Raw genomic sequence first — 22904 nt, forward strand, 5'->3', positions numbered from 1 at the left:
GTCAAAAAAAAGGTCAGAAAATAAACCACAAAAAGCGATTGATGTAACTTGTATTTAAATCCTACTGCATGCATGTCCTAACTTAAAAAACTGAGAAAAAATATGTCTGAAGCTCACAATATTGCTTAAATTAAGTACAAAACAACATGTACTTTTCTAAATTCTACATTGCTTCAGCAGAAGTATTATCCACTGCGATAAATTTATCATTGCCTTTTATATTCATCTGCATAAAGAAAATTTTCTCTTCTAATCAGTTCTTGTAATGAAGCTGCTGTGACTTCAGATTCTATCCTGGGTTGGATAAATCAAAGAATTGTTTTAGAAATATATGTTCTTTCCAAAGTTATGATTAAGTCTTTAGAAGTTGATTGATTTTTTTTCTTTATCTGTTTGTGTGTGTGTTCATATCTGAGCGGTTTTGGACATTTTCCCTTTATCGTCCCTTTTGTTTCGGTTTCCCGCTCTTTTTACAGCCACTGCCCACACGTTTGGTCACTACATGTTCTGATCCAGGGGCAGTCGCATTGTTCAGGGTCTATGACCTTCCTGTTGTGAACAGTGAGCGGGGATGGCTCATTAATTAGCACAGGAACCGTTGTTTGCACAGGAAGTCTGAGTGTACTGAGGAGTGCTTAAAGGTCCTTGTTTGGGGAAAAAGTTACTAAGAGCTGCTGTTTTGCATACAATAACCTGCAGTTATCCCTTCCGCCGGTGAGTGGGGGGGTGGGGGAGAGATTTTTGAGTCAAGCCTAAACACTGATGAGTAAGAATAAAGGGAGATTTGGCCAATAGTAACCATTTGTAAGGTTTTCCTTTCCAACACACAACAAGAACCGATTTTGACAGTAGAAAACACAATGTTATGGAAAAAGAATTGCAGTACATGTTGACATTAGTTCCATTTTTCTGTCCTCAGAGTGAAGCACCAGGTGGAGTACCTGGGACTGAAGGAGAACATCAGAGTGAGGCGTGCTGGCTACGCCTACCGCAGAGTCTTCAGGAAGTTCCTCAATCGGTAACGTCAGGGTGCAACGTGCTGGGTCGGGGTATCGGGGATAAACCCTCCTCTAGGCTACACATCCCCCATTGTGCTGAATCGTTTATATCAACACAATAGATTAACAGTATTACACCTATAAAACTGACCAAAGCTACTTCACTTGCCAACTGTATAAAACACATCAAATAAATGTATTTTAAAGTCTGTCGCCTCTCACACACGAATAACTTTAAACTCATACTGCACATTGTTTGCCTCAGTACTACCTCAGGAGTCACTTTTGGCCAACTGCCTGAACTCTGTATTTTCACAATGAGTGATATGGTCAGCGGTTAAACATGGGCAATAAATGGCGAGTTCCCATTTTTTTAAATTTGAAAAAGAAGGTTAGACTAAGTCTCTGCAGCCGGCGAACCGGTAACATTTATTATGGAATTGCATTTCGATTTGTCTGCATTAATTTATTTACATACATTTTTAATTTAATGTAAGGTTTTAAGCCTTGTAATAATTATAAGCTAATTGTTACTATTTGATCATCACTTGATGTGTATTTCTCTCATTCTGGACTTAATAAGTAGTTTGGTCATATACCATATATAGCTTTGCATTATTTTGTTTATTTAGGAAAACATTCTTCATTTGTCTAATTCAGTTGCAAATATCCCTCCATAGAGACCTCCGTTTGTTAAGATTTCTTCTATTTCCTGCTCCTCAGGTACGCCATCCTCACCAAAGAATCATGGCCGACATGGCAAGGAGACGAGAAACAAGGGGTCCTTCATATCTTGCAGTCAGTCAACATGGACAAGGATCAGTTCCAGCTCGGTCGCACCAAGATCTTTGTTAAAGCCCCCGAGTCGGTATGTTTCACTCCAGCTTATTTCTGTGTGCTTTGCCACGTTTTAATACAGCGTTATTGAATGGAAACCTTCCAGAAAAAGGACAAAAAAAAAAACTTGCAGTGACAAACTTAAATTGGTGTAAGAAACAAAGTGAGCATGTGAGAAAGCTTTTGGTTGAGTAAGGGGGTGGCGGGGGGCCGCTGGATTCACAGTTTTACATTAAACTCCATAAAAGGGCAACAGTGTCCAGAATCATGCTTGACTCCTTGTTACATGGGAGGAGACTGAAACCGACCCGTGTACGACGTCAGCACTGAGTCAACAGCGCTGTGAGACTTAAACACAAGTCCAGGCTGTGGTTGCAGAGTTTTTTTTTGGGGGGGGGGGGGGGGGGGGGGGGGGGGGCATCATAAAGGCTCGTCTTTTTTCCACCATAACTCCTTCTTTTTTCTGGATTCTTATGAAAGCAACACTTGTGTGCAGGCCGTGCTCTCACTTATTAACATTTGTACACATCATGCACGGACGAGCCCGCACGCGCACAGATGTAGGTTTAGAAGTTAACACACAGACATCTTAGTATTCATTCAGGCCTTACAGCTGATCCTGAATGCTTTCACTCTTCACACGCACACACAGACACACACACACTCCCAGACTGAGAGTGCGAGTCACTGAGGTGTGCTTATGAAACGCAAATATCACACAGGGCGGGCTGCTGAAATGAGCTGCCAGGTTTCTCCAAACAAGCCTCTGTCTCTGATAAGACACTGACACCAGCTAATTACTTCTATGACTGAGCCTTTTCTTTTTTTTTTTTTTTTTTTGTGGGATGTAATAAGTGAAGTTTGTTCAGACGTTGCAGAAGTTTCTCCCCGAGAGTGATGATGGATCACAATCTGTTTTTAATATTCTTGTGCTCCCATATAACATCTTCTCTCTTCTGGACATTCACTTTTGTCACAATTATGGTCGTGATTAAGGCTGAGAGACAGCTTTCCATTTGGTGTAACATTAGAAAAAGAAGAGTAATGCTGGCAATAGCTTATTTAATGTTTCTTTAAAAAGTCAACTCGTGAAGATTCCTAATCCTTAAGATTTATCATGTCCATACTTCAATATTACTGTTGCTGTTTTTACTGTATGTGTGTGGCTGTTTGTGTTTGTCCTGTGATGGACTGGCAGGGTGTAGCCTGCCTTTACCTGTAGTCGCAGAGTTTTTTTCTGGAGCACTGGAGAGTTCTTTCTGACTCTGAGTTGGATACAGTGAGATAGAAGATGGATGATAGAGGAGAAAGTATTGCAGTACAGCCAGTCAATGTTAATTGACCTTTGTTACTTTTTTGATGGTTACTTGTTTGTTTTTTTTAGCTCCTACTGATTTGCCAGCACATGGCCTGCAATTTGTCAGTGGATTTGGTGTCCTAGCAGTTCAGTCCCCCTGTGTTCAGCCTCTCTGTGTGTCCAGTCTCAGTGTCCAGTCCCCCTGCTGTGTCAGTCTGTGACTCGGTGCATTTTCCTGCCTGCAGGGTTCATGGTTTTTGTTTGTTCTGTCGTGTTGTGTTTGGGGTTTGCTTGTGGTGTGTTCCTTGCCCGTCACACTGCGGCCTGTGGCCGGCCGTGTCGATGCCAGGGCTGTTGGAGCGCTGGGCAGGATGTTTAGTCTGGCAGGGAGAGGGCACTGAGTGTGATTGCGTGTTAAGTATCCCCATCAGGAAATGACATAGACCAGTAAGAAGACTGCTGCTGCTTTGAGATAATGTCAACTCCTTTTTATGGAGGCTCCAAGAGAGATTCATACTGAAATCAGAAAATTACAATGTTGCTATTAAAAGATGTGAATAGAATTGAGTCATTTTGAAATTATTGCGCTCTCATGTATATTTTAAGCTTTTATAAAGTTAAACTGACTGTTCCCAGTAACCATTGTGACTTCTCTAAACCTGGTAGTGGAAGGACTCTGTCCTTCATACTTTAGATGTGTCTCCTCCAACACACCTGAAAATAATGACTGGCTTGTTGTTTCTGCAGAGTCTGGTGCGAACATACAGTAACTCTCTGATTCAGGTGTTGCAGTGGGGAGATATCTAAAACATGAAGGACCGTATTAGAAAAGTAGACCGCCCTGTTAACAGTTTGATCCTATCACTCCATTATGTCACTCCATCCTAACCCCGTCGAGAGCTTCTTAATGTGTCCTTTGTGTCCTCTGGCATGTTCAGTATGTGTGTACAGTCATTCCTTTCACTGAATGCATTTAGGTGTGTCTGTGTTCAGGTGCATTGTTTATTGAGGAGTGTTTTCTTACAGCTCTTCCTGCTGGAGGAGACAAGAGAGCGCAAGTTTGATGGCTATGCCCGCACCATCCAGAAGGCCTGGAGGAAGTACGTGGCCCGTAAGAAGTATGTTCAGATGAGGGAGGAAGGTGAGTGAAGTCTCATGTCTCACTGCTTCATTATCGGTCTGCCTGCACCGCCATCGCTCACCTCCTCATCTCTGGTTTCGCCCAGCGTCGGACCTGCTGCTGAACCGGAAAGAGAGGCGGCGACACAGCCTGAACAGAAACTTTGTGGGTGACTACCTCGGCATGGATGACCGGCCGGAGCTTCGGCAGTTTCTAGCCAAGAGAGAAAAGATCGACTTTGCAGACACGGTCACAAAATATGACCGACGCTTCAAGGTTGGTTTCATTTCCCCTCGTTTATATTTCGGCCATAATAACTGAGGAAACATTTACATAGATGTGGTGTCTATTTTCACTTGTTAGGGAATCAAGAGAGATTTGATCCTGACACCAAAGTGTGTGTACCTGATTGGAAGAGAGAAGGTTAAACAAGGACCAGACAAGGGGCAGGTGACCGAGGTGCTGAAGAGGCGGATTGACGTAGAGAAGATCCTGGCGGTGTCTCTCAGGTACAAATTTCAAATTCCATCACAAAATATACAGTTTTATCTTTGTCACTTATTTTGTTATTTATTTACAAGTTGTTTTCTCCTTGTATAACAATGGCAGATGGGGGGGGGTTATAAAATATCACGTAACCACAGATCACTTTTTATTTCAGTGGTTCAGATTTCAGTTATTCAGTTACGAAGCTAGAGTTTGGAAACTTTAAGTCATACAAAGTCTGCATACAATAATAATAGAAAGAAAAAAAATGGGGTTCAGGCGCATATCAAAAGAACTGAATATCATGGTTGATGGATATTTTCTTTTATATAAATAAATGTCAGGCAAGCAACAACTTTGTATCACTCCTCTATTTCAGTGGCATTGAATGACATTGGTGTCATGTATAAATATTTATTGTAGAAGTGTCAATTCCTTTAGAAAATGTAAATGTAAAAAATAAAGAAATTGGCAGAAAAGTTGCTCTTACATACAGTGTATGAAGTCTGTTTCAGATTGTGGGCACAAATCCCTTGTAGCGATAACAGCGTGATTCAAATCCATTAATGCTTTATCTTTGTGTTACTCTGCCACTAACCTGGGAAATAAAGCTTTCAGTTGCTCTGCACCAGACAGAGTTACGTCTCTGTGTTTTATTAGCTCACGTGGTTTTAATGGAGGCTCACTGCAGGTCAGGCAGGCACAAACGTAACTTTTTAACCAAGTGGTTCTTTGGGCTGGCCAATAATTAATGACTGCATCATGTCCCAAACAATCACAGCCCCTATAAACAAATGGTGCTTGTTCTGTCTACATAAATCAAATTTAGGTGCCGTTTCCTGCTGCTACATAACCTCCCGCTGCATTTTCATTTTGCTATATTTCATTGAAATTGTTTGTCTTGACTTGGCCGGGACTCGGGTGGTGCAGTGGGTCATCCACCAATCCTGATGTTTTGTTCCCCACCTCTGTCTGTCTGTGAGCCAAAACTCTATGCAAAGTGGCTCCCGCTGGTTTACCAGCACATTTAACGTTAATTTTTAATGCGACACAAGCAGTGACAACCTCCACGGGACAAATCAATTGACAAATTGGCGGGTTAATGCCACAATTTGAATTTGAGAAAATAGTTGAAGAATATGAATAAACTCACCCTCACTACTATTTTTTTCTGACCCAATGTCCTGCATCACTCATGTGTAAGTGTAAATAGATAGAAAGAGGTGATGACTTGTTTCCAAAACAAACCAATGGATAAGACAGCATGTCATGCAGAGGTCCACTATACGATCTACAGCAGGAAGTCATGCGTCCACTTCAAAGCTGAAGTCTGGATTTCCAATCACAAGTTCCCTATGGTCCTAGAAATGTCACACAGGGGACACAGAAAACATGTGCGGTATATTAAAGCTACTTGTATATGTTTGCGTGAGCGAGTCTGACTGAAAGAATACACAATGAAATGTACAATCATAAAACCCTGCACATGAGAAAGGAATGAAAAAAAAGAGAAAAAAAAAGAGAGGGATCTTTGTTGTTGATGTTTAACTTGCTTCAGAGGTAGATTTGTTGGTGCGAGCATGTGGCTTTCCAATGGGCAAAGTAATACGGACCAGGTGGTGCAATGAGAGAAAGCAGGAGTTGTAAAAAGCTCATCAGAGAAAAACTCCACTTCACTGGGAGGAACAAAGTATCCTTGTGTGGGTTACGAGCACAAGCTGTCTGCCCTCTTCAGATGTGAGCCGTTTAGTGAGGCTCTCCATGCAAATGTGAAAGCTGATTCTGACTCTCCATGTTCGCTCACTTCAAAGCACGACGGGGCGAAGAATAAAAAAAAAAAGCTGTGTGAATATCTTTTTTTTTTTTTTTTTGGTATCAGAGACAAACCTCTGACTGTGTGCTCTTCTCTTTCTCTTTGTTTAGCACGATGCAGGACGACTTCATGATCCTGCACGAGCAGGAGTACGACAGCCTGCTGGACTGTGTGTTCAAGACCGAGTTCATCAGCCTGCTCTCACGCAGGTTTGAGGAGAAAACCCAGAGGAAGCTACCACTCAAGTTTAGTAACACGTAAGTGAACACAGGGAAGTGAAAACTAAGTCGACAAATCGGCTTTATGTTCGGTTTGTAACTGTGAATCGGAGAGTTTTTAAATGTGGGGGAGTAATCGCCCCCTGCAACTCTCCCATCAAGTAGTACGTCATTTTTGATTGAACACATTCTGATATTACAAGATCATATTGTTAAGAGTTGTTTGGATACAAAAACATTAAAAATAGTTATTTTCTTGTGAAAATTCTTTCTTGATATCATCTGCAACCGTTGTAACCTTTTGCTCTCTATTACACTTTTAGGAAATCAAGTTCTGAGAATACAATTGGGTTTTAATCTGGTTTTAACCTCTACTTTTAAAAAAAAATATCTTCTCAAAAATAGAAAGGGGGAAAAAAAAAAAAAAAAAACTTAGGATTTTCACAAACACCATTTTAGCCCGTCGTCCCAATAGCTTGCACGGTGAACTCACACACTGTCGTTTCCAGACTGGAGATGAAGTTGAAGAAGGAGAACTGGGGCTTCTTGAGTGGCGGCGGCTCCAGGCAGGTGGTGTTTGTCCAGGGTCAGGGGGACTTGCCTGTACTGAAGCCCTCCAGTAAGTCCCTGCAGATCAGCATTGGACCCGGACTTCCCAAGAACACACGTGAGTGTTAAACGCGACTCCAATCACGATATGTTAAAGACATATGAAGACTCCGTCAAGAGATTCAGTGATTTTTAGAAAAGTCTTGCATGGTAAACTTGATTGGATGTGTGAACCTCACAATAGAAGTAATATGTTCTATAGAAATGTTTTGTTAAATTTTCTTATGCTGCGACAATGCCAGTGGAGAATGTTTCTTTATGACATGTCTTAGCACTGAAGTACAATCTCACAGCGACACAAAGAGAAAATAAAAGTGTGACTTGATTGTGAGCAATCAAGTCAGATGGTGGTTAAAGTTCAGAAAGACTTTTCCTATCTCACACACACATATACAATTTAGAACAGGGGTGTCAAACATATGGCTCAGGTTCATAAAGCAGCATGCCAAAGTGTCCAATCTAGCCCAGGGGATAACTTTTCATTGAGCGAGAATGACAAAGAAAATACAATTTTTTTTTTTTCCCACAATCATAACGGCTGTTTCTGGTGTAACGCCACTGAGACCGAGCTATTATAGCATTGAGCATTAAAGCTAAAATATGGACAGCCAAAGCTGAAGAAATCCTTAAAACTGAGAAGTGAGAGGGTTTTACAAACATTCCCCTAAAGAATAAACACAGCGGCAGGCTGGATTTCAGACCTTTCAGTAGGTTTGCTCAAAATGACACAAGGTCAAAGAATTTCTTGCATTTCTCAGTGAAACAGAAATCAAATTATAAACAAGGAGGACGCGTGTTTTGAATATTTCAATGTATTTTGTGCCTGAAGGCATCTTTAAAATTAAAATAATTTTGAAATTATGTCCATTTTTCTTTCCTCCTTTCGTTCTTTAGGCCCAACCAAGAAAAGCTTCCATCAGTCTCGTCCCAACACGTCCAGAACCCACCAGCACACGCCGTCTCGAGCCGCGCCGGGACCTCCAGGTCAGCACGTCACTACCACGGTTTGTTTTGTAGTCATGTTGACTGACTTTATCACATCCTAACTGGTACGTCTCTTCATTCCCTGCAGTTGCTCATCAGAACGGTGGCCCGAAAAACACCAACCACCTTGCCAATCAGAGGAACTCGGAGCATCACAATCAGAGGAATCCCCCCTCGAGTAACGCCGGTCGCCCGTTCCTGCCCAACAACGTCGACCAGCTGAAGGAGCGAGGCGGCAGCCGGCCGCAGCCCAACCTGGACTGTCTGAGAGTGCCGGAGCAAGGAGCCGCAGGGTGAGAAACCACCGCACACCGGCTCCAGGACCAATCCAAACAGCACACTCAAAAACAGTGAAGCAGCAACATGGAAGGAGGTCTGCTCACGATCAATATCGGCCTCGGCACCATAGTTCTTCTTTACACGCTTTATTCAAGGCCACAGTGACACTCTCCAAACAGAGAGTGCAGTGTGAGCGACCTGATCATGTAAATCACACACAGTAACACTAAACATTTGTCGGGTCCACATGCATCTCGGAAAATGTAAATTTATATTTACATTCTAGATTTGTGACACATAAGCTAAAACATTTCAAGCCTTTTTTTGTTTCATGGTTTATAACTTTATCGTATAAATCATAAAAATCAAAAATACAGTATCTGAAAATGTTCAATTAACCCAATCTGTTTTTTTAGTTAATATATTCTGATTGTTATAATAACCAACAAAACGATAAACCATTCAATAATATTCTAACCTTGATTGCAGCTGTATTTGTAGTTGGGTTGACTTAATCATCACTTTCGGTTGTCTTTATTTTATTTTTCAAGGGGAAAGATAGGGCTCATGTACATTAAATAAGTTCATTCAAGAAAATGCCTCTGATTTAAGCTTTTAGCATGACATGACTTGCATGTTTAAAGTATCTTTCACTGCGTTACTCATGCTGGTTCACGGTGGGGAAAATAAATTGTGCTCATTCTCATAAATCTGCTGAAGAATTTATTGTTTTGCTTACAGCAGTGATTACATGTGTATTTATTAACAGGACAGCCTTCATAAAGGGATCATTCACACACACACACACACACACACACACACACACACACACACACACACACACACACACACACACACACACACACACACACACACACACACCCCCCTTTCTATTTCCCGATGGGAACCATCGTAGACACACTGCTACACGTCCATGTGTTTGTGTAATGTGACATAATTTGGGTAATTTATTCTTTTATAGTGCTGGAGACAGACGGCCAGCCTCAAATGGAGAGATGTGAGTTGGAGTGTTTGAAGGGTTTTGGGTGGTGGTTCCGGACCAAGAAAAGCTTTCAGCAGCAGGACGTTCTGATATTTATTTTCTTCCTATTTTCAGTACAAACTGTAGTGTGCCACTAATATTTCACTTCGTGCTGCTGCTGCTTGGTTTCACTGATGTTTACAGTCTGTTTACGATGGTAGATCTTTCATTCTGTAATGAAAGATCCTTGACAGAGTGAACAAATCTTTGCTGTGCACATTTTACACTGGTTCAGTTTTGCTGTGGAAGCTGTGAGAGTAGTCAGGCCTCAGTCTCACTGCCCTGCAACAACTCGCGACTCGTTGAAGGCTCAAAAATAGCAGGAAATGTGTGAAGTAACCCCCCCCCCCCACTTGGAATGTAGCACAAACTTGCAGAGAATTAAATCCATTTGGGATTCGTATACATGTACACAGACCTTCACACGATGCTCACGCCAGATTAGCACAACAGGCGGCGGGTAAAATTGTGAAATTTCAGCGAATGCAGTTCTTACAATGGACACAGAAAAGTCACACGACAGTGATGCCCAGTCCAGGAATCACTTTGTCGCGGATCATAAAGAAAAATAGACCTCAAAAGAAGAGCAGAAGCTGCTGAATGAACCAGGATGAAGACCAGACCGACACACTGAACATACTTTCTCACACTTTGTAAGACTTTTACAGAAAAAGAAAATTGTCTCAATTTATTTTGTTAACACGTTCAGAATTTATATTTGAGAGAAGCCCTACAACCCATGTGAGGAGATTATGAACCAACCCTCTGCGGATTGTTTTGGAAACTGTTCACATTTTGTTGCAGCTCAGTGAGATTAGCAGCTTTAAAACTCTGGATTCAGTCAGTTGATCTTTAAACATGTCTAGACACACTATTTCACTTTTTCTGCACTCTGAAGCTTCTAAATGATTTGATCCTCAGTCGAGTGAAGTAACGTCTGGTAGTCTTTTGCATCATTGTTGAGATTGAGAAGAGAAAATTATAAATATACAGAGGGTTTTTTTAGGTAAATGGTTGGAGGCAGTTTAAAGTGACTTAAGCTGCTATTTTAAAGGTGATGCTGACTCAGGATCAACACTCTGCTCTTCAAGGCTTCATCAACACTTTTTAGTTGGACTTCCTCCCTGCAGGCACTGATTGCACATGTACTACCTCACCATCTTGTGGCTGATTCCTGTACTGCAGTTTTCTTTTCATTATGTGGAGCGACTAAATTTGTGGCCACACGTTCTGCTAAAACATTTCAAAGCTTGAGACAAAACATCTAATCGGACGTGTTATTTGGCACAAGATGGTGATGATACATGCCTTATGGGTGTTCTCTATGATAGAGTAATAGTCCTTGCAGCCCAACCTTGAAGTCCTGAGTACTTCTTCAGTACTTTGTTAACTGCTTGATCTGACAGTTGTGTTTTCTCTCTTTTTCTGTCTCTTTCCGACAGAGCTCACAGACCGTCAGCCAACAGACCCACGCCGGGAGGAGGACGCCCCAAACCTGCACCCAAACCCAAACCCCACGTGCCCCAGTGCAAAGCCTTGTACGCCTACGACGCTCAGGACACCGACGAGCTCAGCTTCAACGCTGACGATGTCATCGACATCATCAAAGAGGGTGAGCGCTTGGGATTTACCGACACACGGCTTTCTAAAATCTGAGTAGTTTCCATGTCAGTTGTGCAAAAAAAGAAAAATTAACTCGATAATATGTTGTTGTTTTTTGTCGACAGATGCGTCTGGCTGGTGGACGGGACGTCTCCGGGGGAAACAGGGACTCTTCCCCAACAACTACGTCACCAAGATCTAGGAGCTGCTGGTTTACAGCCGGAGGAGGCAAGCCGGCTGCGTCCCTGCCGACCCTGTCAGAGGACGGGACGCAGCTTCCAGTCGGAGAGAGAAGCACTGGTAGACACATCCTCCACTACTGCCTTATCCTGAACGACGGTAACTCTCGGTTACAGCTCAGACCAAAAGGCCATTGGCCTTGAAATGAGGCTCTTCTCTGAAGACACGACGAGACTGTTTTGACCTCACGGGCTGTTTTTCCTCCAGGGTCCTTCTGAGTACTGAACAAATCTATTTATTGTATTTATAGCTTTCTGTGTTCCCCTTACTGTCTTTAGCATATCTCTGAGGATCTGAGCTCACGTTTTAAAGTGTTGGAATGAAATCTGCTACATCCGTGGGACCAGGCTGTGATTTTTAAAAAAAATTTTTTTGCTGCAACAAACATGGTTGTCTCAGTGTCTAAACTGAAGTGACTACTGTTTTTTTACCAGGAATATTTATTTTTGGTGCAAAACTGTACCGACCTCCCAGACACTCAGTAAATCACCTCAATGTGATTATTTTTATTTTTTTTAAATGACAGATATTCTAAATACCAAAGCAATACACATTTAGTGCAGTCAAACTGACGGATCAGCAGGAAACCCGTCGTCGTTTCTGTTCTCCTGTCACACCGGTGTATGTTAGACGAACAGTAGAGGCCATGTATACTGTAACCTGAGCATGCGGTCTGTGGTGTCATAGCACTTTATTGGTACAGGTACTACCTTGGACACAGACGCCCTCAGATGCCATTTATGCCACAGCCAGTTAAAGTCTATGAAGGACAGCTTGCCAAGCTAACAGTAAGCCTGACGAAAATATTTTGTTTACATGAGATGATTTTTAAAACAGGCATTTTCGATCTGATTCTGTATATGTGTTCAAATGTAGGAGTTTGCCTGTTATTGGTTAGGTTTTAAATTAACTTTTGTATTTTTTTCTGAAGGATCTTTGTATGCTGTTTTATTTTTTTTCTCTCTTTCTGCTTTTAATACTTACAGGGCTGCTTTTTTTTTTTTTTTTTTTTTTTTTAACCAGCTCAGCCAAAAATCACAGAATAGGGTGAATCAGTTATTCTGCCAAGGGTTAGAATTGTTTCAGGTGAAAGAAAAATGTTGACATTTTGATTTTCGATGGCACTACCAAGAGTTAATTTTGCTTTTACTTGACTGTTTCCGCACATCTTTTGCACTGCTGTTGCATTACTTACACATTCCTTCATGTTTTAAATGAAAAAGCTCCATTACGCCCTTGTCGGTCAACACTGCTGGGACTTCTGTCAGAGAAATTCTGCTTCTTCAAGTGTAGTTTTATCGTGGATGCTTGCATACATCCTTGTGCAATACACAACAGTGGATGAGTCTTTCAATAAAGCGTGTAACATTGTATATTAAACTGCTCTGTTTGGTTTTGTCAGCAGGAAGTTCAATAACCTTCAGTCTAATTCATCCCTCCATCCATACAGGTACCAAACGTTCCACTTCTAAATAATCAGTTTTGTTTTTTTTTACAGTACTTTGTAAATAAAGATCACTTGATAAAATTCAGAAGCACCTTTGATGGAGAGCATTCAGTGCCACAGCTTGGTCAACTGGAAGACGCTGGGAACAGGAAGTACCATGTTTATTGATGTTTTTACTCCATCTTGTGGCTGCAGTTGTTACCGCAACTTCACATTTGTTCATGTTCCTCAGTTCAGCCATTATATGAAAATTATTAAGAAAAAATTATTTAAGAATAACTTCCTGCTTTATAGTTGAATTTATTCACAACACACATCAACATAGTACACAAACAGCTAAATCGAATTAACAATGTGATAAAACCGCCAACAACTAAAAACATACAAAATACTTTTAAACAGTACTTTTACTTGTAACTGAAGACAGTTTAGGCCAATGGCGGCTGGTGATAAATTTCTTAGGTTCATTATTATTGGATTTCAGCCAATGTTAACTTCATTTAAGTAAGTGCATTTATAAACTACATTACAACAATCCTGCCTTTTTTAGATCGAAAGAGGCCCCCATTAAAATATTATAGTTCTTTTAAACAGCTAGTGAGTAGAGAGCACTGATTAAGACACTTTTGTTAACATACTTGTAAAGAAATACAAGCAGGTGCTTCATTAGTCCCTCTTAGAAAATAAATGTGTTTTAGGGCTGGTGTACTTGAAATGACAGTATGCGTTTAGGGAAAACAAAAGGTATATCAGGTATATTTTCAAACAACAAATCAATCCATCCTAAACCAAAAAGAAACCTAAAAAAAGAAGTGTAAAATGAACTGGGTTTTCTCAGCTCTTAGATTTTTAGTCATTAGTAAATATGATCATGTCTCAACATTTAGAAACGGTAACAAACCTGGACACATTTGCAAAGTGCTGAACACAACTCTGTTTGAGTGCATTTAAAAATAGCTATACTGGAGAAAGTTGAACCTGACCAGCATCTTTCCAGCCAAATTTCTCATTTCAAACCAGTAAATTAGAAGAGATGTGATGGTTAATAATCAGAGACTCACCGCTTGTTGTCTTCATCTGAACATCTCGTGGAAACACGTGAGAACAAACCAGAACGCACTTTAAGCCAATCACCGAGCAGGTCTGGCCAGGGGCGATTTAAAAAGCACCCCAAATCTCGGACATCAAATGACGCTGATTAGTTAAATGTCTGTCAGTCACTCTGGTGTTAATCAGTAATTGGTCAGATCCTACTAAGTCCCGCCTCCTCAGGGCGGCTTTCCTCATCGCCCCTGGCTGCTCTCTCCCGCTCTCTCACACGCACACATTACTAGAGAGAGAAATGAAAGAAATTCTCTTTTATTGAAGATTATCTGTACAAAATTAAGCAAACACAGTTCAGGGCACGTTGTTAGTTTGTTGGCATGAACAAATTTTGACAGCATTACAGTTTATTCATATATTTTATCAGGGGCGACAGGTCATTAGGGGAAGGTGCGGCTGAGCCCCACCTGGTGTCGTCAGAAAGGACTGCATGTAAAGTATGCTAATAATTCTTTAAGATTATCTACAGGATTTTCTTGTCTGTGAATAAAACTTCCTCTTGTATAGCACATAATTACTGTGTGAAGACTGTACTCCCTGGTTATTGGTCTCCTCTTGCGGTTCCAGGTTTCCTCCTGATCCACACCGATGGTGCATTAGTGGGGCTAGCCGCTCTCTCAACATGCAGTGTGTATTGGATGCACTAAAGTGAAAGTGCGCATGCTCAGACTGTGGCTCTATTCATTCAGATCACATGATTTTGATGCCGAGTGGTGCTTGAAGCCCGAAGCCCACACTAACAACGTCATTGGATGCTCAAAGCTGATTGGCTGGTGCTGATTGAGGCTCCGCTTCACAGAACCGGAGCGAGTCGTCATAAATACCAGCTTGTTAGCAGCTAAAGCTAACAAACACTTAAGAATAAAAATTAATTAGTTTGATTATTTACGAGGACGAGTTTGATACGCTTACTTTAGCAGATAAAATTAAAGTAAGTAGTTGTAAACTGTGTGACACAGTGAGGAACATTTTTTAAGAATCTCATTAAGTTGGAGCTTTACTGGTGGTCGAGTGGTTGAGCTGCGCCTGCGAACCATTATGACCTGGTTCTAACCCCATCATTTATATATATTTTTTTAATTATTGAATTTCTTTTTTTTTTTGATCGCCTATTTCCATGGCTCAACATTTTTACGGGATCAACTCCTATGTGGTTATTCTAATGTTGCGGCTTAAAGGTTGTGCACACACTTTACTTTGAAATTCAATAGTGTCACTCGACCTAAATAAAATCTCGCCCCACCAAGTATTTACATCGAGAAACGCCACTGTATTTTATACTGGAAATGTTGTTTCCTTTTGCTTCCACCAGGGGGGGCAGCGCCCTCTATAGACCAGCAGCCACTAGTTTAGGCAATATAACAAACATTAAAGACACCTTAGTATTTATTCGAGTTCTGAATAGATCCTTCATCAGAACAGCTTTTACTTTTCTTTTTTTCCTCGTGTTAATCTAAACCAGTCTGAACATGATTTACTTATTACAGCAGAGAAAACATTTGTCAGACTTACAAAAAAATCTTTTTAAACAATCTCCATCACTGAAGCGATCAGTCCAGTCTGCAGTTCACAGTGTAAACCACCAGTCTGGAAGCGATCCACTGTCATTTGGATGCTTATACTTTCTCTGTGTATGGTTAGCACTCTCACCTCACAGCGGGAATAGCTCTGTTTGGGTTTGATGTGTGGAATTTGCATGTTCTGCCTATGCATGCATAGGTTCATCTCTGGTATAGCAGCTTTCTCCCACAGTCCAAACACAAGCACAAGTGAATCTAAATTAAAAGTGTGACTGTGTCTGTTGATGTGGTGACCTAGCCAGGGTGTAATCTGTTTTAATCACCTGGGATCAGCTCCTGATTACAGCGGTATGAAAAATGGAAGTCCCTCTGTGTCAAATAGGACATCGAATTTGTCCTCCACTACTCTAGAGATGCAAGTATTTTTAGCCCTGGAAATACAGAATATTGATTCATTCAGAAGAACCGATTATCCTGAATTTACCCTGAAATAGTATTTTGAATACATTTAAAAAAAAAAAAAAGAAGTACCTCTTTTAATTCATAATGAAATCTTACTGATTTAATAAAGTGAATTTGGAGTGTCAAACACACTGCGTTCACTCAACTCTCAGTATAACAGAAACACTGAGAATCAGGGACGTACTCCATAATAGGCACATCTGCATATTCGTCAGCCGGAGGGATGAGACTCCCACAAAGGGTCATTTGAGGAGCTACATGGTGATCGACAGCGAGAGGTGAAAAGCTGGATATGCATAAAAATAGTGCCTCAGTCATACTTATTGGCTTCTATATTCCAAATACTTGCTCGTATTCATTCAAATTGGTGAATTGGAAAACCATCTTGGGTCTGAAAATTTGCCTTTCGGACAGTCTTTATGCAAAACTTACTTAAGGTGAAAACAATTATTTTCGGGGTCAAGTACATAAACACGGACCATTATGAAATGAAATTGGGAATATGAGGAAAGTAGCTGTTAAAGTCTAGTTTATTTTCTATTAAAGCAGCTGAATGTCCAAGGTTTCTGCTTCTGAAATACTCAAAGTTTAGTTTTATTGGACTGAGATAAACTCAGTGATTCCCATAATCACAGTGAGCTGCTGTTCACACTCTCAACATTCACAGAATGACAGGACTCCATTGAGATTTATCCAAGTTTATTAATATTATTTTTTTTAAAACTAATATAAATCCCACAGAGTATGATCCTGGTGCCTTTAAGTCAATGAATGCATGGATACCTGCTTTAAGTACTGCATTTCAACACTCCATTCAAAATATCTTCTTTTCTTTGATTTTTTTTTTTTTTTTAATAGAGTGGAAATACATGGCCTCGGCGCACTCTCATATTCACTACTGTTCTCCAACCCTTTTCTCTCTTGTGCAAGTCTATGCGAGTGAGTTAGTCAACAGTATTAGTGTTTGTCTTCCTGCAGCAGCCAAAATGGGCGCCGCTGCTTGACGACAGAGAGAGAGAGAGAGAGAGACAGAGAGACAGAGAGAGAGAGAGAGAGAGAGAGAGGGAGGCTAAAACGGATTTAAGTGTGAGACCAAACAGTAAATATTTATCTCAAATTAGAGACACACGCGCACACACACACACACACACAAACCCATGTGCATACGCACACGCACGCGCTCAAACAGGAAATGAAAAGCCAACGCCACTGCCAGTATCAAATTGACAACATGATCCCAGGTTGCAGGCTCGTGTGAAATTTCTTAAACACATGTTGACCTGAGATCATCTCACAAGAAACCCAGTAAAGCGTCATCGCAGGCCCGTCTGTCTGTGTGCGAGGGAAACCCCGATGAAATGAAGAAAAGGTTCACAGCAGATCCCGACAATCAGTTTAGAAAGAACAGTCAAGAAGAGGGATGCAACATTCTTTTTCTCTAGAGTACATGGGACCATGGTGAGAACGGTGTGTTTTTTGTTTTGTTTTTTTGAAGTCAGATGGAGGTGCTGCAGGAAGGGAGGGAGGGGGGGGAGGGAGGGAGGTGTCATCGTAGCAAAGCATGTGCATATTCTGGGAGTGAGGTGAACATCAGAGTTTATTTCCACTCTAGAAATACTGGGTGTGCACTAATACAGCAGCTGATCTGTTAACATATTTCCCTAGTTAGGAATGTCTTGACTTAAAAAAAAAAGAAAAGAAAGAAAAAACATCTTTCACTAACAATCCACATCTTCTAAACAAACTAATCAATACAATGACTGGTAAAATGAATCCTGCAATGCAGTTTTGTTTTTTTAAACTGGATGTTGACATTCTATTCTAGTAAAGCAAGGCATTGGGTTTTACAGAAATGCATCTTTACTAGAGCAGCTATCCTCACCTGCAACCTGTTAGGCCGTGTGAAGCCCACGTTATATGTGCAAAGAAATGCATTGCAAGGAAACATGCAGAGAAACAATAAAAAAAATAAAATTAAAAAAAAATAAAAAAAATGACACTTGAGGAAACAATCGAAAGCTACATAAAAGCTTTATAAATACAATAAAATCTTAAACCCTTAATGGAGAATTCTAGCTGTTGTAATAATATGTGATAGCTGGCACTCTAGGCTCGATGCTTTTTTGTCAGGGTGTTTTTGTTTTTTTCTCGTAGTAGAGCTGCACAGGTATTTCATGCCATCTTTGGTTGACTGCAGTACTGAAGAGAAAAAAATTAATATGATCTCAAAATAAAATTTCAACAATAGGGGCTTGTTAGAAAAAAAGAAAACAAACAAAAAACAGCATCAACTCTCAGCAGACAACTGCGCCTCAATGTCCACTCTGCAGATGGGGCACTTCTTATTGGTGAGGAGCCACTGATCCACACACAGCTGATGGAAGAGGTGCATACATGGTAGACGCCTGCAGGGGCAGCAGAGAGGAGGGGCTTCGTCAGAAACAGGATCACAATAATACATTTACATTACAGGTGTGATAAACTTTACAGTGCTGTGCTACTAGCAGAGGAAAACAACCGTTAACGTCCGGAAAGTTTTTATTGAGAAGTGTTAGGAAGAACAAAGTATCCAGGAAGTGGAGGTGAGACTCTCACGGAGCCCTGATCGTAATGTGATGAAGAATATGTGGGTCTACGAGAAGAAACTGGAGGATTTCAATCAGACCACAACTCTCCAAAAGGTTTTTTTAAAAACAACCAGCATGCGACTTCCTTCGCAACGTCTCCTGCTTTCACTCCTAGAAATTCACCTTGCCTGTTGCATTAAGTTCCAAGTTAAAACACAATAAATCACTCCTGCAGCCTTTTCTCCAAACAAATCAGTACTGAATCAATCCAACACTGAATAGATAGAACATTCATCTGTCAGAGCGACGCTGTTGGACAAAACTATACAAAAATGGAGTGAAATGGCAAACAAGAAACTATCACACCCAGAATTAAGTGGAGCCCTAAAAACTTCAGAAATCCCAGTGAAAGTGATGTTTGATTCAAATAGAGAATTCTAACCACACCGTGAAGGGCCTTTATAAAGGAACTTTCAGAAGCAATCCAGTGAGAATACCAAACAGGGGGTAAGTTGTACTCAGACGTTAACGACACCAAATGTAGGCCCTGGCTGAATGAGCTCACATCAAGTTGATAAATACAAAATACGGACAGGCAGCTCTTACAGCTTCAACGTTTCACTCTGTGGAAACATCCTTTACAGAAACAGGAGGACGCATGGAGCCGATGCAAACGTGAACGGAAGCTAAATATTCGGTGTCTTCGGCTCCTCAAGACGAACGTTGCTGCGCTGTCTTTCTGAGAGGTTTGTGGCAGCAGGCAGGGATTCACAACTTACTGCTCCAACGATTCCGCACCTTTATTGCTAATGCTACTTAAGACATCGGTACGTGTCGACAGTGATTTAGTAATTAACCACGCCGGTAAAAGTGGAAGACAAAAGCTTCTCTGAAGGTTAAAACTAACAGATTTTGGGATTTGGTCGCTTTATGGGATTTGTAGACTCACAAAATGAAAATCATCAGTTTTAATCATTAAAAACACTCAAAAAGCACTCGCCCGGACTCTCCATTAAAGACCTTTTTTTTTAATTATTTCTGTTCCGTGAACAGATTGGGTCCACTGATCTTCATTCTGAAGTTACAAAGCTACTTTGGAATTTTTTATTTTTCCAGATGTCTCTTCAGCTTATTTCAGTCTTTTTATATTTATGATAAAACAAGAAGAGTTTTCACCAGAAATATTAAGAAATCAGATCAAACTGAAGGCTTCAGTCGTGAGAAGTAGATGTGGTTTACAATTTATTTTGAGAAGAAAAGCTTTGAAATTGCTGACAGCTTGAGAAATATTCCTCCCTAACAACTCTAAAATGGTTTAAAATAACATAATGATTTAAAATAAATCAAAGTAAGCCAATACAGTTACATCTCGGAGTTAATTTCACAATCAGAAGATAAAAATTTAAAATTAGGATTGTCCTATGAAATGTCCTGATATTTTAAGATACTATATATATATTTTATTTTCATTACTTATAAGCTAAAACAATCAAGAATAAATCAAAAAAAGGCTTAAAATGTTTCAGTTTATGAGTAATAACTCTTTCACAGTTTGAATTAGATTATATTTCCCACTGTATTGTAATATTATGAGACTGTAAAGCTTTAAAAATCTGTTTCTTTTTTTAAACCAACAAGGGACGAGAAAAAATTCACCATCCCCCCGAAAAAAACCCAACCTGATTAAGTGCCAAATAGCAGCTCCATGAGGCCAGTAATTTTAGGGCACTGTGGGATTTTCTGTTGATTACCTGAATACCTCTGGGTTTATAAAAAAAATAAAAAAATAAATCAAATGGAAGGAGTACACCTGCTGTCACACCCGTCTGTTTCCAAACACTCTCGCTCCTCCTGAAAACCTAAACAAAGCAAACCGAGCCGAGCAGGACCAACTCCCAGGAGGGGAAACGTTTACCTGACGTCCTCCCCCTCTTCCAGTATTGACAGACAGATGGTGCATTTCTCCTCCGTGTCCTCATCTGCCCCCTCGTCTTCATCCTGCTTACCATGCAGCTTCCTCTGTTTGACAGAAACACGGGGAGACGTGAGCTTTGATCAGCCACGAGAACGGATTCATCACAGACGGTTAATAATCCTACCAATTCACTCTCTTAAACAAAGCTGCTGAACTACAACACTGTGGTAACTTTATCAATAGATGGTTCAGTTCTACTAAATCTAACGTAAAAAGGTTGCTATGTAAACAACAAACATTTCAGGAAACAGAAAACATTAAAATTGGGGACAGAGAGAATGGTCATTTTGTCGTGAAACATTAAAAAAACAAACAAACAAAAAAAAAACTTTCTATCTGTTGTATCTATGCTAAACAAAACTAATCAAACCAAAAAGATGTTAGCCGAATTCCCTGGCCCCCAAAACTAAAACTAACATCTACTGAACACGAGAGCAGAGACATGTTTCCAAATTGATTTGTTCATTATTTCTCACCGATTCTGGGGTTGCGTGCATATTTTTCCCAATAGATGCCCAAGCTTCAGGGGTTAACTGTTGGTCAATGTCTCTCTCCAACACCTTCTGTATTGGGTGGCAGGGTGTTAGATTGCTTATTTAGATGCATTTGGAAACCTCTAAGGAAACTGCCCGACAATATCTTCACAACTGCAATCTCTGGTAAAAGACACTACAGCGTTTTCTGAATGCGGTCAAAACATCAGACGTTTGAGAATGAGCACAAAAGACCACTGCGCACTCTGTCCCAGAATAAACTGTAACAGACATGCACAACTCTACGCAGTACGTTTTCACAAGCTGTTAGACAGGAAATGCATAGCCGCACACACACTCGGACAGGTCCTCACCTTTTTGTACTTGTGTGGGTAAGTGCACCTCTCTATGGTTCCCTGAGAGGCTCCTCGGTTCACAGTCCCCAGTCGTTCCTCTAAATGCAGCAGGTCCTGACGGAAACGGGAGGAAAGAGGAAAATAACTATGAGGCTGACACGCACAGGGGGAACCTTTCTGAGTTTGGCGAACTCTGTCGTGCTCTGCAACAAAAACTACGACGAGAAAGACGATTGTGTCGTTTTCACTGGTTTAATCAACAATGTTCCTCGGCTTATTGAGGTCATTTTGTCCGGCTGCTACTTTCTTTTGAAAGAAATCTTTGTCTCAATGAGACTTTCTGGCAAAATTGAATAAACAAAGACCAAAAACATTTAGACATTTGACTATGTTAGTGCCTCTGTGATTATAAGATGATATACTCAACTTGATGACTTCATGCAAGTGGGGAATTTTGTCGGGCAGAAAAAAAAGTCAAGGTCAACCGTTTCTGGACTTCACGTTATCGAGGCCGCTGTGTCAGCGACCGGAAATAATCATGTTATCATTCTTTAATTATGTATTTGTTTTCTGGACATTTAAGGAAAGATATTCTTGCTGCTTATAAACCCGTCCAGCAGTCTGATGACCTTATCTACCGTGGTGTTTAAATTGTGATCTTTCAGTAAAAATTCACCCAGATTGATAAAAGCAGTGACCACGAGAGGGAACGTTGGTACAAAACACAATCAAAGACAGCAAAACTCTGCCATGTGACCGGGGCATTTAATTCAGGACTGATCATCTGAAAATAAGAAACAATGACCATGGCTAATACGAACTAAAGGAGCAATGAAACACGCTGGAAGAAGTTTCTCTTCAATGAAAACAACTGATGAAAAAAGAAACAAGGACAGGAGCGCTTCATTTTCTTAGTATGCTTTGCAGCAGTGGGACTGTGATTGTCTGAGCCAACAAGTTGATTAAGGAAGTGGAGCAAGCACAGCCAAACTGAAATAAATTCACTGGGCCGATGCCTTCGTTCAAAACATTGGGGGACAAGAAAGAAAGGAAGAAGAAAGAAAGAAACGTGGACATGAAGGTTTTAGGGCGAGCTTCAAAGTTTGTCAACTTTCTGAAGGACACTTTCTCATGTGGAGGAAAACTCAGGAGACTAAAACAGTTAATTCCCGACCTGTACGGCTCATACTGTGTCAATATTTCAGTTAAGAGTGACACATGATGTTAAGATGTTAATGGTTCACTTAACCATTTCGCTGGGTGTCCATCACTTCCTGGTGACTTACAGGCCTTTTGTTTACTGACCGCTGAATCCAATACTTGAGAAGTAATTTGTGACGTTCTGGTCTCCTTCTCTACGTCTCCAATAGATGAACATCACTAACTGTTTTACCAGGAGCTAAAGGTTTAGAATATAGCTTCTTGTAATACTCTTTCAATTTCCTCAGGTTGATACACTAAATTGTTGGTATGAG

At 40.6% G+C, this 22904-nt stretch overlaps 2 protein-coding genes across 10 annotated transcripts in view; one reads left to right on the plus strand and one right to left on the minus strand.

Annotated features, from left to right (window-relative positions):
* Positions 1–12902, plus strand: part of myo1ea (myosin IEa) — a 52071-nt gene extending 39169 nt beyond the window's left edge. The window contains exons 18-29 of one of the 2 annotated variants that reach the window (XM_080493380.1): positions 920–1018; positions 1722–1866; positions 4159–4273; positions 4359–4528; positions 4616–4761; positions 6662–6808; positions 7279–7436; positions 8273–8362; positions 8451–8655; positions 9624–9659; positions 11126–11295; positions 11411–12902. In XM_080493380.1, coding sequence (XP_080349506.1) covers positions 920–1018; positions 1722–1866; positions 4159–4273; positions 4359–4528; positions 4616–4761; positions 6662–6808; positions 7279–7436; positions 8273–8362; positions 8451–8655; positions 9624–9659; positions 11126–11295; positions 11411–11487 — 1558 coding nt within the window. In that variant the 3' untranslated portion in view covers positions 11488–12902. The remainder of the gene's footprint in view (positions 1–919; positions 1019–1721; positions 1867–4158; positions 4274–4358; positions 4529–4615; positions 4762–6661; positions 6809–7278; positions 7437–8272; positions 8363–8450; positions 8656–9623; positions 9660–11125; positions 11296–11410) is intronic. The other variant, XM_080493381.1, reaches the window with a different exon arrangement.
* A 4009-nt stretch (positions 12903–16911) lies between these two features.
* Positions 16912–22904, minus strand: part of rnf111 (ring finger protein 111) — a 34128-nt gene continuing 28135 nt past the window's right edge. For 4 of the 8 annotated variants that reach the window (XM_080493477.1, XM_080493473.1, XM_080493474.1 and 1 more), the window contains 4 exons: positions 21448–21543; positions 21077–21163; positions 20541–20644; positions 16912–18463 (listed from right to left, as the gene is read on the minus strand). In XM_080493477.1, coding sequence (XP_080349603.1) covers positions 18346–18463; positions 20541–20644; positions 21077–21163; positions 21448–21543 — 405 coding nt within the window. In that variant the 3' untranslated portion in view covers positions 16912–18345. The remainder of the gene's footprint in view (positions 18464–20540; positions 20645–21076; positions 21164–21447; positions 21544–22904) is intronic. The other 4 variants (XM_080493479.1, XM_080493478.1, XM_080493480.1 and 1 more) reach the window with 2 other exon arrangements.

The sequence above is a fragment of the Lipophrys pholis genome, assembly GCF_963383615.2.
Source record: "Lipophrys pholis genome assembly, chromosome: 2".
NCBI classification, from domain to species: Eukaryota; Metazoa; Chordata; class Actinopteri; order Blenniiformes; family Blenniidae; genus Lipophrys; species Lipophrys pholis.